At 44.9% G+C, this 16,954-nt stretch overlaps 1 protein-coding gene and 1 long non-coding RNA gene across 6 annotated transcripts in view; one reads left to right on the forward strand and one right to left on the reverse strand.

The window, feature by feature from the left end:
• Positions 1 to 7,109: 7,109 nt before the first annotated feature.
• LOC147035127 (nucleosome assembly protein 1-like 1) overlaps positions 7,110 to 16,954 on the reverse strand; it is a 154,841-nt gene continuing 144,996 nt past the window's right edge. For 3 of the 5 annotated variants that reach the window (XM_085893842.1, XM_085893856.1, XM_085893832.1), the window contains exon 14: positions 8,655 to 9,087. In XM_085893842.1, coding sequence (XP_085749968.1) covers positions 9,055 to 9,087 — 33 coding nt within the window. In that variant the 3' untranslated portion in view covers positions 8,655 to 9,054. Of the gene's footprint in view, positions 9,088 to 16,954 lie in introns of all 5 variants that reach the window. The other 2 variants (XM_085893866.1, XM_085893847.1) reach the window with 1 other exon arrangement.
• LOC147035128 (uncharacterized) overlaps positions 9,365 to 16,954 on the forward strand; it is a 47,814-nt gene continuing 40,224 nt past the window's right edge. The window contains exon 1 of the long non-coding RNA XR_015061404.1: positions 9,365 to 9,697. This is a non-coding gene — a long non-coding RNA (uncharacterized LOC147035128). The remainder of the gene's footprint in view (positions 9,698 to 16,954) is intronic.

Here is a 16,954-nt window from a genome sequence, read left to right on the forward strand (position 1 = left end):
CCTCTTTTCTCTCACTTGTGCAACCAACTTCCCCAGTCTGTTCAGTCCCCCAAATGGCCCCATTCCCAAGCACTCCCTTTTCCCAGGTTATTGTGAGCCTCGATCATGTAACAAGGTGCTTCCAAGATGATTAGGTGAACCGTCGCTCCCAAACTGTTGTCCTGTGTTTGTCATGTTACAATCTCCTCCAGGTTCCACTTTGGGGAAATCTTTGCGTCACGTGTGCACAATGAAGGAATTCCACCATGACGTCACCACCCCCCCCTTTCCCCCCGCCGTCTGGTCCATTCACTCATCTCCTCATTTACTCCTACGTGACTCCTAGCTCATCCGAAAGACTGAAACCTCCTTATTCTTGTCTGGAAAGATTTTAAAACGCAAGTTCTCTTACAAGGGACTTCGATGCAGGATTCCGTTAAGCCCATCGAGCATGTGCAACGGTTGCCAACCTATGGGTGTTTGTCCATACCATATAATTTTTTAAAATGCTGAGTGACAAGCAGGGAAGCAGCTCGTACCGTTTTAACAAGCTCAAATAAGCTAAGATCCTCGTCCTCTTAATGATGATGTCATAAAAACGAATATGACGTCATTGTGATGTATCAGGTTTGCGATAAATAATTATCTGTGCTAATGCCCGGCTTGATTCCTGCAAACAAAATTCAAACAGGTTGCCTAAGTTTCGGAGATAATGGTATAGGCGATTTCCATTAGCAGCGATTTTATGACGTCAACTTTTTTTTCTAGGAATAATTTCCAAAATCGGAGATGGTTACTGCCTGCACGTGGGCTTTCTGCATATACCTGGCAAGTTTCACGAAGATCCCATGAAAACTATGGGTTGTGAAACAAAAAATGTCAAAAAATAGGAATGACGTCATAAAAATTGATATGACGTCATCGTGATGTATCATATGTGCAGTGATTCATCTCTGCTAATGCCCTGTTCGATTCCCGCAAACAGAATTCAAAAAGCTTGCCTAGTTTCGGAGATAATTTTTTAGGCGATTTCCATTAGCGGAGATATTTTGACGTCATAACTTTTTTTCTAGGAGGAATTTTCAAAATCGGAGATGGTTACTGTCTGCGCAGGGTATTTTTACATGTATACGCCAAGTTTCAGGAAGTTTCGATGAAAACTGTCGGCTGTGAAACAAACAAGTCCACAAGAACAACAACGTGAGTAAGACTTAGAGATCCTCCACGAGGATGTAAAAACCTTTGGCATGACCGGGCCGGGATTCGAACCACCGAGCAAACACTCCATGAAAACCGTGAAGCCACCGAGGTAGCTGCTCTGCGTTGTCCTTTTCTCTTCACTCCCCCTCCTCCAAAGGAGTACGTACTATATAGACAGCCCCTGCTGGTTTATTAACCTCCGTCATCTTCGAAGATGGATGGAGGTTACTGTTTTCACCCCTTTCTGTTTGTTTATTTGTTTGTTTGTTTGTGTGTTTGTTTGTTTGTGAACAGTATTACGGAAAAACTCCTCGACGGATTTCGACGAAACTTGGTGGGGGGTCAGGTATGGTCCAAGGATCATACCATTAAATTTTGGACTTGGTCCCCCCCCCAAAAAAAAAATTAGCGAAAAAAAAGTTTTTTTTTTTGCATTTCTACATGTTTTAAGTGATTTCCAACTCCCCCCAAAAAAATTGTTACCCCCCCCAAAAAATAGAGAATTTTTTTTTTTTTGCATTTCTACATGTTTTAAGTGATTTCCAACCCCCCCAAAAAAATTGTTACCCCCCCCCAAAAAAAATTGTTAGAGAAAAAATGTAATTTATTTTGCATTTCTACATGTTTTAAGTGATTTCCAACCCCATCCCCCAAAAAAATTGTTAACCCCCCCAAAAAAATTGTTAGAGAAAAAATTTAATTTTTTTGCATTTCTACATGTTTTAAGTGATTTCCAACCACCCCCAAAAAAATTGTTACCCCCCCCCCAAAAAAGATTTTTTTGCATTTCTACATGTTTTAAGTGATTTCCAACCCCCCCAAAAAAAATTGTTAGAGGAAAAAAAAATGTTTTGCAACTTTTTTTTCAACAAAATTTCGATTTCATTTTTTGCATTTCTACATGTTTTAAGTGATTTCCAACCCCCCCCCCCCCAAAAAAAAAAATGTTGGAGAAAAGAACTATAACTCTGTCAGCACTGTTGACATCATATTTAATGAATAAGATATAAGGTTCACTTGAGTGACCCAGCAGTATTGGCGGCGGAGGTTTTGCACTCTCCCGAGTGCTCCCCCTCCAGTTTGTTTGTGTGTTTGTTTGTTTGTTTGTTTGTTTGTTTGTGAACAGTATTACGGAAAAACTCCTTGACGGATTTCGACGAAACTTGGTGGGGGGGTCAGGTATGGTCCAAGGATCATGCCATTAAATTGTGGACTTGGTCCTCCCCCCAAAAAAAATTGTTAGAGAAAAAAAAAGTTTTTTTTTGCATTTCTACATGTTTTAAGTGATTTCCAACTTCCCCCAAAAAAATTGTTACCCCCCCCAAAAAAAACAGAAATTTTTTTTTGCATTTGTACATGTTTTAAGTGATTTCCAACCCACCCAAAAAATTGTTACCCCCCCTCCCAAAAAAAATTGTTAGAGAAAATTTTTTTTTTTGCATTTCTACATGTTTTCAGTGATTTCCAACCCCCCCAAAAAATATTGTTAGAGAAAAAAAATGTTTTCCAACTTTTTTTTCAACAAAATTTCGATTTCATTTTTTGCTTTTCTACATGTTTTAAGTGATTTCTAAATACCCCCAAAAATTTTGAGAAAATTTTTTTTTGCATTTCTACATGTTTTCAGTGATTTCCAACCCCCCAAAAAAAATTTGTTAGAGAAAAAAAATGTTTTCCAACTTTTTTTTCAACAAAATTTCGATTTCATTTTTTGCATTTCTACATGTTTTAAGTGATTTCAAAATACCCCCAAAAATTTTTGAGAAAAAATTTTTTTTTTGCATTTCTACATGTTTTAAGTGATTTCCAACCCCTCCTCCCTCCCCCAAAAAAATGTTGGAGAAAAGAACTATAACTGTCAGCACTGTTGACATCATATTTAATGAATAAGATATAAGGTTCACTTGAGTGACCCAGCAGTATTGGCGGCGGAGGTTTTGCCCTCTCCCGAGTGCTCCCCCTCTAGTTTTTTGTATATTTTGATGGTTGCTCAGAGTGAACGACCATGGGAACTGAATCCACACCGGTCAATGGATAAAATAACAAGTCGTTAAACATTAAAAGCTTCCAAAAGCTGACACGTAGAGTTCAAAATCCCAAATCATGAACCCAAAGGGTGTTTTTATCGGCAGGTCCAGGTGTTATCCCCGGAGGTGGAATGATCGGAACTGTTGATTTATATGACAGGAGGAGGGAACAGAGTTGGCAGCACAGGTGTGGAGGACTACTGGAGGTGTGCACACTCGCTTACTGATCTCGGCCCGGCTTTCAACCGTCCTCCTCGTGTTTCGTGTGTGTGTGTGTGTGTGTGTGTGTGTGTGTGTGTGTGTGTGTGTGTGTGTGTGTGTGTGTGTGTGTGTGTGTGTGTGTGTGTGTGTGTGTGTGTGTGTGTGTGTGTGTGTGTGTGTGTGTGTGTGTGTGTGCTGTCGCTCGGATGCACGTTCAGCTGCAGGACCAGACTGCGAGCATTGGTCCTTGGTCGACGTTAAACATCACACATTCCTTGGTGGACGAGACCCCACGGTGTCTTCACTAAGACTGGATAAATCCATCCTCCGGAAACCTCACGGCCCGAATACAATTGTAAATTCCCGCCTGAATCATCTTCAAACGAACGTCGCACCTAGCCAGCCACTTCGTGAAAGACTTGGTCAAAAACATTTATCCAGCAGACTCCACAAGGTGGGAAAGAATTAAGTAATTGTGACCATTGGCGTAGTAGTCATCGTAGTGGTAGAAGTACTAGATCAACGAGCCATTTCTCAAGCTTCGAGCAATTCTCGGAAAGAAAGTTCACAAACACAGTTACTGGGTTATCACCACGTGGCTGTCTGAACTCATTGATAAAGTTGAACAGTTTGTTTGGTGTTCATTACAACACTTTCCATTCGCATTTTGTTTCGCCTCAACGGTATGAACCGGTTGTGCAATATAAATGTGGAACCTTTTCAAATTACCTCGGCGTCATTCAAGTAGCATAATAGGGGAAACCGAGTCATGTTTGTTCAACCGACGGGAAAGCGAGTCATGTTTGTTCAACCGACAGGCAACCGAGTCATGTTTGTTCAACCGATAGGCAACCGAGTCATGTTTGTTCAACCGATAGGCAACCGAGTCATGTTTGTTCAACCAACAGGCAACCGAGTCATGTTTGTTCAACCGATAGGCAACCGAGTCATGTTTGTTCAACGAACAGGCAACCGAGTCATGTTTGTTCAACCGATAGGCAACCGAGTCATGTTTGTTCAACCGACAGGCAACCGAGTCATGTTTGTTCAACCGATAGGCAACCGAGTCATGTTTGTTCAATGAACAGGCAACCGAGCCGTGTTTGTTCAACCGACAGGCAACCGAGTCATGTTTGTTCAACCGATAGGCAACCGAGCCGTGTTTGTTCAACCGATAGGCAACCGAGTCATGTTTGTTCAACGAACAGGCAACCGAGTCATGTTTGTTCAACGAACAGGCAACCGAGTCATGTTTGTTCAACCGAGTCATGTTTGTTCAACTGATGGGAAACCGAATCATGTTTTTTCAACCGAGTCATGTTTGTTCAACCGACGGGCAACCGAGTCATGTTTGTTCAACCGATGGGAAACCGAGTCATGTTTGTTCAACCGAGTCATGTTTGTTCAACCGACGGGCAACCGAATCATGTTTTTTCAACCGAGTCATGTTTGTTCAACCGACGGGAAAGCGAGTCATGTTTGTTCAACCAACAGGCAACCGAGTCATGTTTGTTCAACCGATAGGCAACCGAGTCATGTTTGTTCAACGAACAGGCAACCGAGTCATGTTTGTTCAACCGACAGGCAACCGAGTCATGTTTGTTCAACCGATAGGCAACCGAGTCATGTTTGTTCAATGAACAGGCAACCGAGCCGTGTTTGTTCAACCGACAGGCAACCGAGCCGTGTTTGTTCAACCGACAGGCAACCGAGTCATGTTTGTTCAACGAACAGGCAACCGAGTCATGTTTGTTCAACCGAGTCATGTTTGTTCAACCGACAGGCAACCGAGTCATGTTTGTTCAACCGATAGGCAACCGAGTCATGTTTGTTCAACCGATAGGCAACCGAGTCATGTTTGTTCAACCGAGTCATGTTTGTTCAACCGAGTCATGTTTGTTCAACCGACGGGAAAGCGAGTCATGTTTGTTCAACCAACAGGCAACCGAGTCATGTTTGTTCAACCGATAGGCAACCGAGTCATGTTTGTTCAACGAACAGGCAACCGAGTCATGTTTGTTCAACCGATAGGCAACCGAGTCATGTTTGTTCAACCGACAGGCAACCGAGTCATGTTTGTTCAACCGATAGGCAACCGAGTCATGTTTGTTCAATGAACAGGCAACCGAGCCGTGTTTGTTCAACCGACAGGCAACCGAGTCATGTTTGTTCAACCGATAGGCAACCGAGCCGTGTTTGTTCAACCGACAGGCAACCGAGTCATGTTTGTTCAACGAACAGGCAACCGAGTCATGTTTGTTCAACCGATAGGCAACCGAGTCATGTTTGTTCAACGAACAGGCAACCGAGCCGTGTTTGTTCAACCGACAGGCAACCGAGTCATGTTTGTTCAACCGACAGGCAACCGAGTCATGTTTGTTCAACCGACAGGCAACCGAGTCATGTTTGTTCAACCGATAGGCAACCGAGTCATGTTTGTTCAATGAACAGGCAACCGAGCCGTGTTTGTTCAACCGACAGGCAACCGAGTCATGTTTGTTCAACCGATAGGCAACCGAGCCGTGTTTGTTCAACCGACAGGCAACCGAGTCATGTTTGTTCAACGAACAGGCAACCGAGTCATGTTTGTTCAACCGAGTCATGTTTGTTCAACTGATGGGAAACCGAATCATGTTTTTTCAACCGAGTCATGTTTGTTCAACCGATAGGCAACCGAGCCGTGTTTGTTCAACCGACAGGCAACCGAGTCATGTTTGTTCAACCGACAGGCAACCGAGTCATGTTTGTTCAACCGACGGGAAAGCGAGTCATGTTTGTTCAACCGACGGGAAAGCGAGTCATGTTTGTTCAACCGACAGGTAACCGAGTCATGTTTGTTCAACCGACGGGAAAGCGAGTCATGTTTGTTCAACCGACAGGCAACCGAGTCATGTTTGTTCAACCGATAGGCAACCGAGTCATGTTTGTTCAACCGACAGGCAACCGAGTCATGTTTGTTCAATGAACAGGCAACCGAGCCGTGTTTGTTCAACCGACAGCCAACCGAGTCATGTTTGTTCAACCGATAGGCAACCGAGCCGTGTTTGTTCAACCGACAGGCAACCGAGTCATGTTTGTTCAACCGACAGGTAACCGAGTCATGTTTGTTCAACCGACGGGAAAGCGAGTCATGTTTGTTCAACCGACAGGCAACCGAGTCATGTTTGTTCAACCGACAGGCAACCGAGTCATGTTTGTTCAACCGATAGGCAACCGAGTCATGTTTGTTCAACCGACAGGCAACCGAGCCGTGTTTGTTCAACCGACAGGCAACCGAGTCATGTTTGTTCAACCGATAGGCAACCGAGCCGTGTTTGTTCAACCGACAGGCAACCGAGTCATGTTTGTTCAACCGACGGAAAGCGAGTCATGTTTGTTCAACCGACAGGCAACCGAGTCATGTTTGTTCAACCAATAGGCAACCGAGCCGTGTTTGTTCAACTGACGAGCAACCGAGCAATGTTTCTTCAACTGGAACCTTCCTGGTCTACTACTGCTCTGCTGGTCCCATGAGACTCCATGAAGGATCCATGGTTTCGTAATACTTTAAATTTTAAATGCTTCCTTCGTTTCCAAATACTTTGAATGAATTAACTGTTACACTGAAGACTGTCTTTAAAGCTTGCTCTGATGAATACTCAGGGGCAAATCTAGGAATTGGGTAGGGGGGGGGGTTCCAAATAACAGAAAATCTAAGTCATATGAACGTTATGAAAACTTTATTGCAGATTTCAAATAAATGCACATTCACATTTTCATTAATATGCATGTATTGTGCAAAAATATATAAAAGTTAATTAATATAATATTTAAATGCATAACTAAAAATAAAATAGCTTGAATTCAATAAACTTCAAGTTTCAATCCTAAATATCATGACTAGTGAGACCTACCTGAGTGATGGTAGTGCCCATATGACATACTAACAACTATATGACATGCTAGAAGGAGTTCTGGGTGACCAGGGAACCCCTGGCTTTGCCACTGTTATGGTAAATATTTTTTGTTGGGGGGAGGGGGTTCCGCGCAACCAGGAACCCCCCTGGATTTGCCTCTGATACTTACCAAGGTACAAGCCTCTGCTCCCCCACTGATGAAGAAATTGATCAAGTACGATCACGTAAACAAATTTCGGTGACATTAACGGGTGAATTTATTTATAATATATCAGAGTAAATCATGGCCGAGAAATAATGAAATGACAGATTGAAAAGTTAAGATGTGCAGTACTGACAATCCAGGGGTAAAGAGCAAATGAACAAAGTTATCCCGAAAATATGAATAACAGTTAGACTGTGATGAACAGGGGGACTGTGTGAATACAAAGAGGCGATTCAAGATGGGGAAAGGGGGAGGGAGGGGGTCAAAGGAGTGAAAGTCTGCGAAGAATAGAAGATAGAGGCGAGCAAGCTGGTCGGCAGCGCTCCGCCATCCGGTGCCTGTTAGCGAACGCTGATAGTTACCAAACCTATTATATAAGCTTGACGGTTTACATGGATGAAAACTACAATGTGGAGCCTCTGTTCACAAAATTGAGCAATACCGCACATATCTCTCCACAAAGGCCTTGTTGGAAATGAGAAGTTGAGTCCCAAGAAAGGTCATAACCTGGTGGAGCAAGCCCAATCTGTTCCTGGATTAAGAAGCATGTTGAAGGACGTGCTCTGCAAGGTCAAGTCTGATAATGTTCAAGAACTCAAGGTTGGCACTAACAAACATCCGATGTTCTTAAAGACAACCTGAGTGAATGCTGGGCCCAAGTTCTTACACTTGGGATGGAGATGTTTGGCATCAAGTGGCGTAACTTGCTAAGCGGTATGAAGTATTGATGATATCGTTAACATAGACATGCAGGAAAATGGTTCCAAAACACTGCCCTTTGGGGACAACTTGTTCACAGTTGTTAAGCAGGAGGATGTAGAGATCGATACTGAAACATTCCATGCAGGTCTCAAAAAATTATTTTGACATCTCCATTACGGAAAGTAATTCCTCGGCCGACACAGTTGTTGTTGCACCGTGGCTGCTGAATGCTTCATACGGCAGTAAGGGGTCCTTCTTGGTTAAAATCCAATGCTATGCATGATTCTAATCCCCTAAAACAAAAGGGGTTCATCACAACAACACCACCACCCCACACATCCTCGCCTGCATAAAGTCAAGTGATGTGATCTTTCCTGCATCCAATTCCGGCACGGATCACAACAACACCGTGCCTCACAACAACAACCACCTCAAACAGTGACATCTTTGCCGCAATTTATTAAAATATGTACATGTATGGCAAGCACACATTAGTGAGACACCGCATGGTGGTCTGTCAAAGCGAGAATTCCCTGGAGTTGCGCATCGGCCAAGCAATCCGCTTTTAAAACATGCGAGGTCAACATTACAAAACTGAAAACACAAATATCAAACAACTAAATTTCAAAGGTCTATGGTCATCTCAGGTGCAAAATAATGAACGCGTGGTATTTGAGAATAAATAACAATACTGAGAACAATAAATATGACATTGGGAGTACACGGTCCCAACTTCTTCCTGAGGTTCAAAAACGCAAGTTTCAGGGTCTTTGCCGTTGAACCTTCTGGGTTCCGCCACCTTCCGCTGTCCCGGTTTCTGGAAACGCCCCACCAACTTGACTTGTTACGTGGCTGAAGTCACCATCTCTGGCCCCACCTGTAAAACAGCGAAAGTAAAAATCACACATTACTTCAAATTCCATCAGAGGGTCCAAGATCATGACAATCCCAATTGGTCTGTGATGTAACAAAGGACTGAAAGCTTTCAGACATCGTTGAGTATTCTTTTTGCCTCGAAGGCATCTTGATTAAAAGAGAACATTTCCAATATCGATGTCATATGGCACAACTCATCTCACACAGACACAAATGCACAAACACCACCTCAACCTCAACCTCAAACTTGTAAAACATCTTCACAACCTCCAGGAGCATACCGGCAGATCAGATCTCCGCTTCGAGGGGTCGCGCCCTCCGCGCACGCGCACGGCCTGCTCGTTCTTGTGCCGCACGAGTGCCAACGTAATCTCGGCGCCCCAAGCCATCTCGGCAGGACTCCTGAAGTCCAGCTCCTTGCCATTTGCCATCACGAGTGTGAAGTAGCAGTAACGTCCACGGTGCTCCACGCAGTCCAGCGTACGTACGGATTCAAATGGAAGCACTTCCTGGTGCTTCGAGCCCGATGCACACAGAGTGAGCGCGGATCGAGTGAGTTCCACGCGTTTCTTCTTCCAAACTTGCAGGAAATTGTGGCTACGCTTCTCCAGGTAACCCTCTTTTAGTGGCTGTGGGTTTTCCATCTTGGGAAAAGTTTGGGCGCTCCTTTCCTCTTTAATGTTCACAAGCTTTGGCCTCTTCTTTCCTCTCTGTTGATCCCCTTTTCCCCAGCGTACAAGTGACAACGTTAAACGCACGCATTCCAGATTAGTAAAAACGAGCACTTCGGTTTACATAGATATATACAAATATAGATACACACATATATATATATATATATATACACACACACACCCTGTTGGAGTTGTTAGCTCCACCCAAACTTCCTGTCCCGCCCCCAATTTGTGGGAAGTCTTGGCTGGAAGACATGACCACGTATTATCCGAATTCTCCTTACAAGGTGCCGCTTTCTCACCCTTTGAGCCACTGATTCTTGGCCAAGTTGCTTCAGTCGGATGGAAATGGGGCGGGGAAGGCAGAGAGGAAAGTGGGGATGGTAATGAATGGATGGAGAGGGGGTGATGTATACGGTCGGCAAACACAAAGTATGGGCGCGGTCTATGTTGCGACACTTCTCACGAGCTATAAATGGGATCAAAAGGTTTATTACTCAAATAATTATCAGCACGAAGTTCCGGTTCTTTGTGACTTAATCCAAACAAATCCGACTGCCGATGTGTGCCATCATCGCTGCCATTGGACATGATTCGTACGGAAAGTTCTCTAAAACCAACTCATTCATTCTTCCGAAATGGGTGAAAGTTCCGTTTGGGTGACACAAGGACGATTCAACGCAGGAAGGGGCCTTGTAGCCCCTCACGCCAGTGTCGTAGTCCTCAATTCTTACCGAAACACACCAAGTCTTTTCCTCTTAACTCACATGTCCCGGCAGCAACATCCATCACTTTGTCAAAATTGTAGATTCTACGTTGCCATGGTATGAGCCCAACGAGCTACTGTTTAGAAAGTTGTCATTGAATCTATGATGATGGTATATGGCACAGCTGCCTTTTTCGGAGCCCTTCATAGGACGGTGTGCTCCACTGAAATATCAGTTTGAATGAGGTCTAATTTTGCTGGTGGTGGAACCCAGGATCAAACTGCTCAAAGGTGAGCATAACTTCAATCTCATAACACTCTTGGAACAGGAAATAATACTGTTGAAGAGTTTTTCCATGACACAAAATTATAGGGGAAATAGGTCGGATTGGAATGACAAAGGGTGTGCCTACGTGGAAGATAATGAGACATGACGACAGACAGACAAACAGAACTAACGCCCTGAAAAAAACCAAATGAGCTGGACCCATTTTCCCGGTAAAACCAAATCTCTTTCTTCTTCTGCTCTCTCAAATGCCATTGTGTTCAGGAGGTAGGCACCTCATGTGAGAACCACTGTCAGTAATCTTGTCAATGAGTGCAAACATTTAATAATAAAAAAGTTTGTTCATCAACTTGAGGAAGATATGCATTCATAAGTACCATTTCCTGCTGAAGAGGTAGAATGGATGAGGTGTTACTTAAATTCAAAGCTAAAGTCCTTTATGACGTGGCACCAAATACATAATGTGATTGTATCAGCTTCAAAACTGCCCGAGGCTTTTGTTGTGGAAGCGAAACAAAATGGATTACGTCAATAATTATGTTTTTTTTTTAATAAAGAGAAGTTTCAACTTGCTTCTCTGGGGCTGACAGATGGATGGGGAGTCGATGTTTTGAAGGGTGGGGAGAGTTAGGAGGGTTAACAGAGGCCCACATTCCAAGCGAGTGACGGGGTGGCCGACTGGCGAGGGGGCGTGGGTTATTTGCTTTGTGATGCCAGAATGTCTGTCCCTGTACATTTTTTCGCAAGTTGCAGTCAAAGTGCTTCTAAAATGGCAAAACATTCACAAAAAAGTTTCACAACTTTCACATCACCATGACGACTACATCTATTATTTTGGGTTTTTGTCATAAATCATCTGAAGGATTCTGGCATCATGGAAATCATCCGGAAGTCATCTATCATCAGAAGTTGAAGGAAGGATGCATTTGGCCATGGTACGGATCCAAAGACGTACTTTTGTTCAAAGATACCATGAATTATTCAACGATTTCAGTCGTGATGGTTGGCATAACACCCACTCAAGAAAGATATTATATACAGTGCTGCTCCATGCATGCAGTTGGTGAGTGGGAGTAAAACTGTACCTATTCTGTCAGGAAGAGTACCTTGATACACATTATATACAGAAGGGAGGTGGGCATGGTGAATTGAAGAAAGAGAGAGAAAGAGAAAGAGAGAAGGGAATGAGAATATATGGAACTGGAAGAGCATTTGGTAGAGCACATACCTTCGCCATGCAATGCCTGATCCATGAGAGCAGGGCCTAATACATTTTTGAGATATTGTGCTATATATCGTTTTTAGCCCCATCTCTCAATGGTGAAGAATCACTTAAATAATTATCGTATGCGGATTCGGATCTTCACCAAAATCAAAATAATTCGTCCTTGTCACAGAACCAACCTGTCCACAAAGTTTCATTAGAATCCGTCCACAACTTTTTGAGATATCGTGCTATATATCAGTTTAGCACCATCTCGCAATGGTGACGAATCGTGATAAAAAATGACTCACTTTGCTGATGACTCCACCCTCTGCCATTATCCCTCAGATCGGAAAGCAGCAGCCTCTTCACTCTCTGCAGATCTGGATAAAATCACAAACTAGTCCAACATGTAGAACATGCCTTTCAATCCTGACATCTCTCACACTTTCATTATGTCTCTCCGAAAAGACCATCTGGAACCCCCCCCCCATCGACTTTCTCAACAATCCACTTGAAGGAATTCTTTCATTCAAACTTTTGGGCCTCAATATCTGCCATGATCTTTCCTGGGAAAGCCACATCTCCAAGCTGGCATCCAAAGAGAGTCGCTGATTAGGCATCGTCCATTATGCAAAGTCCTTTCTTGGCACACCTGAGCTCCTGACCACGTACAAAGCTTTCATCCACAGCCTGATGGAGTACTGCTCTCCCCTCTGGACTGGTGCTCGCACCTCTCACCTTTCTCGGCTTCACGGTGTAGAGACCAAGGCATTTAGGATCATTGGTATCTCCCAATAGTATCATTAGTATATCATTTACAATCATTGGAAAACCCACTCCGTGGGAGTACCTTCTGTGCAGTTGCCCCCCGCAGGGCAGCTCACTGGATGAAAGGAATGGGGCAAAGCCTTCGGGAACCCCAATCTTTGATGATAGGAGGAAAACCACAGGATAACCTTCCAAGGTCAGATTGCGGAAGTGTGTGTCAGGGTGGTGCTGAGGTGTCGTCCACCAGACGGTGGTCTCCTTGGGTTAACCTGAGGCGGAGCCTTTGGGTGGGTGCCTGGAATATCCAATGCCTAAGATGGGATGATCACCTGTCTCTGTATCATCTGAGCTCAAGTGTTTGGACATTGGTATTGCAGCACTCTTTGAGGTTTGGAGACTGGATTGTGGCAAGATCATGTCGGGTGGTTACACCTATTATTGGTCTGGTCGCTCTGATGGTTACCATGCCCAAGGAGTTGCTGTAGCTGTGTCCAATAAGCTGACTCCAATGATAATTGAGGTAACACCGGCCAATGAGCATATAATGAGATGAAGGGTTAATCAATCCTTGGGTGTCATTTCCCTGGTCACTGGAAATTCTCCGACTGAGGCGAGTGATCTCACCGTGAAGGACACATTCTGCCACGCTCGAGTCTGTGGTTGATAAGTGCCCCAGACAAGATACACTTCTAGTCTTGGGGGATTTCAACGCATCGAATGGAACTGGTAGGGATGTTACGAGACATGTGTTGGTCCCCATGGGTGTCGAACTATGAACCAGAATAGCATCAAGTTCTTTAACTTTGCAAGAAGTCATGGACTTCGGGTGGCTGGTTTATAGTTTCAGCACCCACAAGCTCATCGCTGGATGTGGTATTCCAATGCTGGTGGTGTGGCAAAGGAGATTGACCATGTGTTCGATGATGGTCACTGGAGGATGATCCAGAACTGCAGGGTCTACTTGAGTACTCAGTACCTCAATACCGACCACCGGCTTGTTGTAGCAACTCTAAAGTTGCAGCTGAAATCCAGGAGAATGGTAGCATCCCTGCCTCGGCTGGATGTTGGCATGCTCAAGGCTAAGAGGGTAGCTGAGGGGTTTGCAAACAGGCCGAGTCGGATTTGGGGGGGGGTCTGGCTCCTTTGGGGAAGCCGGAAGAGTTGTAGAGTGCCTTCAAGACCACCATCCTTGATGTTGCCGATGGATGTCTTGGAACTCACCGCAGGGCGAAGATGAATTTTTATCTCAAGGGACACTGGATACCATTGACCAGAGTCACAGGACCAGGCTGAATGGCAGAGCTTTGCTGTTCAGGCAGCTGATGCGTAAAACTGTACGTGTGCTCAGGGAGGACAAGGAAGCCTGTGTACGAGGAATCTGTGAGGGCGTAGAGCATCAACTGTGGTCAAATGATTCTTGTCCTGCTTACAGGGGAATTTGCACATTGAATTCCTCCAAGCCCATCCCTCAGTGTACTGCAGCTAGAGCGGAGGGTGGTAGGCTCTTGACAGAGTGCGAAGTGAAGGCCTCCTGGGCCGGTTACTTTGAGCGGTTGTGCCAGGCTGATCGACCAGCTGTCAAGTTGCATGTCAGGGGTGTTCCTATCCCTATTGATGACCCTCCAATCAACTGTGATCCACCTTCATTTGTGTAAACACAGGCTACGGTGAACTGGTTGAAATGGGGGCAAAGCTCCAGGGATCTGTGGCATCCATGCTGAACTTCTCAAACCTTGTGGAAATGCTACACTCATGTCGTTGCATGCAGTTCTCTGCTCTGCTTGGAACACAGACATCATCCCAACTGACTTGAAGAGGGGCCTTGTTGTCCCTCTCTGGAAAGGGAAGGGTGATCGCCAGGACTAAAGCAACTACCTAGGGGTGACTAAACTTTGTGCGGGGCAAGATCTTTGCTGGGATAATTCTTGATGGGGTTCGCCACCATCTGCTTGAGTACCAGCGTCCAGAGCAGTCAGGTTTGGCACGAAGAAGGTCAACGAGCGACCATATCCTCGCTCTTTGGGTCCTCAACAAACGCAGATGAGAGTTTCAGCAGGGGCTGCTTGCATCTTATGTTGATCTCTGTAAAGCGTTTGATTCAGCGAATCGGGATGCTCTCTGGAGGATTCTCAGTCTCTGTGGGGTGTCACAGAAACTAATCAATCTGATGTCTGAACTATACTCTGGTACTGAGAGTGCTGTGAGATGTGGTGATACCAGAGGCCTATCTCTTACTTATTTGCAGTTGTTACTGGAGTTTGTCAAGGGTGTGTACTGCCCTACACACTTTTCAGCACTTGTGTGGACTGGATTCTGGGGAGTATGTTGGAGCTGCAGATCAAGCTGCAGTGCATCATTTGGGAATGTCAAGATCTCTGACCTTGATTTCGCAGATGATGTAGTCATCTTTACAGATACTCGAGATATCCTTTTGGGGGCCCTCGAGGTGCTGAATGAGGAGATGGAGCTGCTGGAATTACGATTTTCTGGGTGAAAAATTAGATCCAGGCTTACAATGACATCTTGGATGCTGCTATCTGTCTGTACCGGATTGTGGCGAGGATGTTGAGGTCACAGATATTGGCAGTGATATTCATTGTTCTGCCAGCTGTGAATCAGAGGTCAGTGGACATCTGGGTTTGGTCTGGGGTGTCATGGAGTGGATTCACTGGATTATGGAGTGTGGCACTGCTGGTACCTGTGCGGGAGGACGAAAGTCTGAGTCTTCAGGTCCTTGGTGCTTCCGGATTTGCTCTCGAGATGTGAGACTTGGACTCTGACCAGGGATCTGAGACAGAGACTTAATTCCTTTGGTGCCAGGTCTCTTCGGAGAATCCTTGGCTATTGCTGGTCAGACTTTGTGTTCAATGATCTGTTGCTAAGAGAGGATCAAATGAGCTTTGTTACCTGCATAGTCCATGAGCATCAGCTGCGGCTGTATGGACAAGTGGCTCATTTTCCTCACGCTGATCCTGCTCACCAGATTCTCTCAGCGAGGAAGCCTTGTGAGTGGAGGAGGCCAATGGGTCGACCACATGCCTCGTGGTTGCAGCTGCTTGATCAGCATCTCAAGGAGATGGGGATGGGTCAGGCATCAGCCTGGGGGATGGCCAGACAGAGGCCGCTGGAGTACCAGTGGAAAGTGAATGCAATGACGCACTGCTCCGGCACATGCTCCCATACTTAACCTGACTTGTATCTCCTGCGATGAGGCTGAGCCTTTGGGTCTCTCTCTCTCTCTCTCACTGCATGCAGGTCAGTGTTCTTTCTGTCTTCTACCATCTCCTCTTCACCCCCTTGCTCTGTACCCCCCCCCCTTGCTCTGTCTGCTATCTGTCCCACCAATATTTTGCCAAGGCGCTCAAGGTCTAGCAGCAACCCTCTTCTTGTTAAACTACCAAAATCAATAATCACTACCAACCCTCTTTTGGTGAAACTATCAAAATCAATAATCACTGCTCACCTTCACTCTTTCATTCCTCTTTTCCCCACCTTTGGAACAACTCCCACACACTCTTCGATCCCACTCTTCCCTCCAGGTCTTCAAAACAGCTGATCACCACCATCTTTTGTCTTTCCCCATCCAAAACCATGATCTTTTCTATTCCCGTTACTCCACCTCATACCCACCTCCTTCATATTCCCTGCTTTCCTTCCTGAAAGTCCCTGTAGTGTCCTTCTTGCTTACCCCATGTACCCCGCCCCATCCATCTCCCTTCCACTTATCTCCTCACGTTTCTACGAGTATTACCCACCGTTTTGTGCTTCCCTCTCCCGTCCCTCCTGTCTCCTGTTCCTAATGTTATACGTTCTGTGTGTTCGATCTTAAACGAGCCTTCACATTCATATAAGAAATGATAATTTAAAAAAATTATCGCATCTGGATCCGAATTCGGATCTTCACCAAAATCTAATCAGTTCGTCCTTGTCACGCATCCAACCTGCCCACCAAATTTCACCTGAATCCTGTCCACAACTTTTTGAGATATCATGCACACAAACAAGGAGACAAATAGTCAGACAGGGATGAAAACATAACCTCCTTCCACCTTTGGTGGCAGAGGGAGGGGGGTATTAAAGAAAAGAAAAAAAACCCCCAAAAACATCCTATCAAGTTTGTGATCTCACAATAACTTGGTGGCCCTGAAATCTATGGAGCAGCCAATTCACAGACAGGAAATATCATGAAACACTGCTTCAAGCATGTTGTTTCTGCCTGGCTAACCA

The sequence above is a fragment of the Eptatretus burgeri genome, chromosome 1 (assembly GCF_056783735.1).
Source record: "Eptatretus burgeri isolate ZD-2024b chromosome 1, Ebu_testis_v1, whole genome shotgun sequence".
In the NCBI taxonomy this organism is placed as follows: domain Eukaryota; kingdom Metazoa; phylum Chordata; class Myxini; order Myxiniformes; family Myxinidae; genus Eptatretus; species Eptatretus burgeri.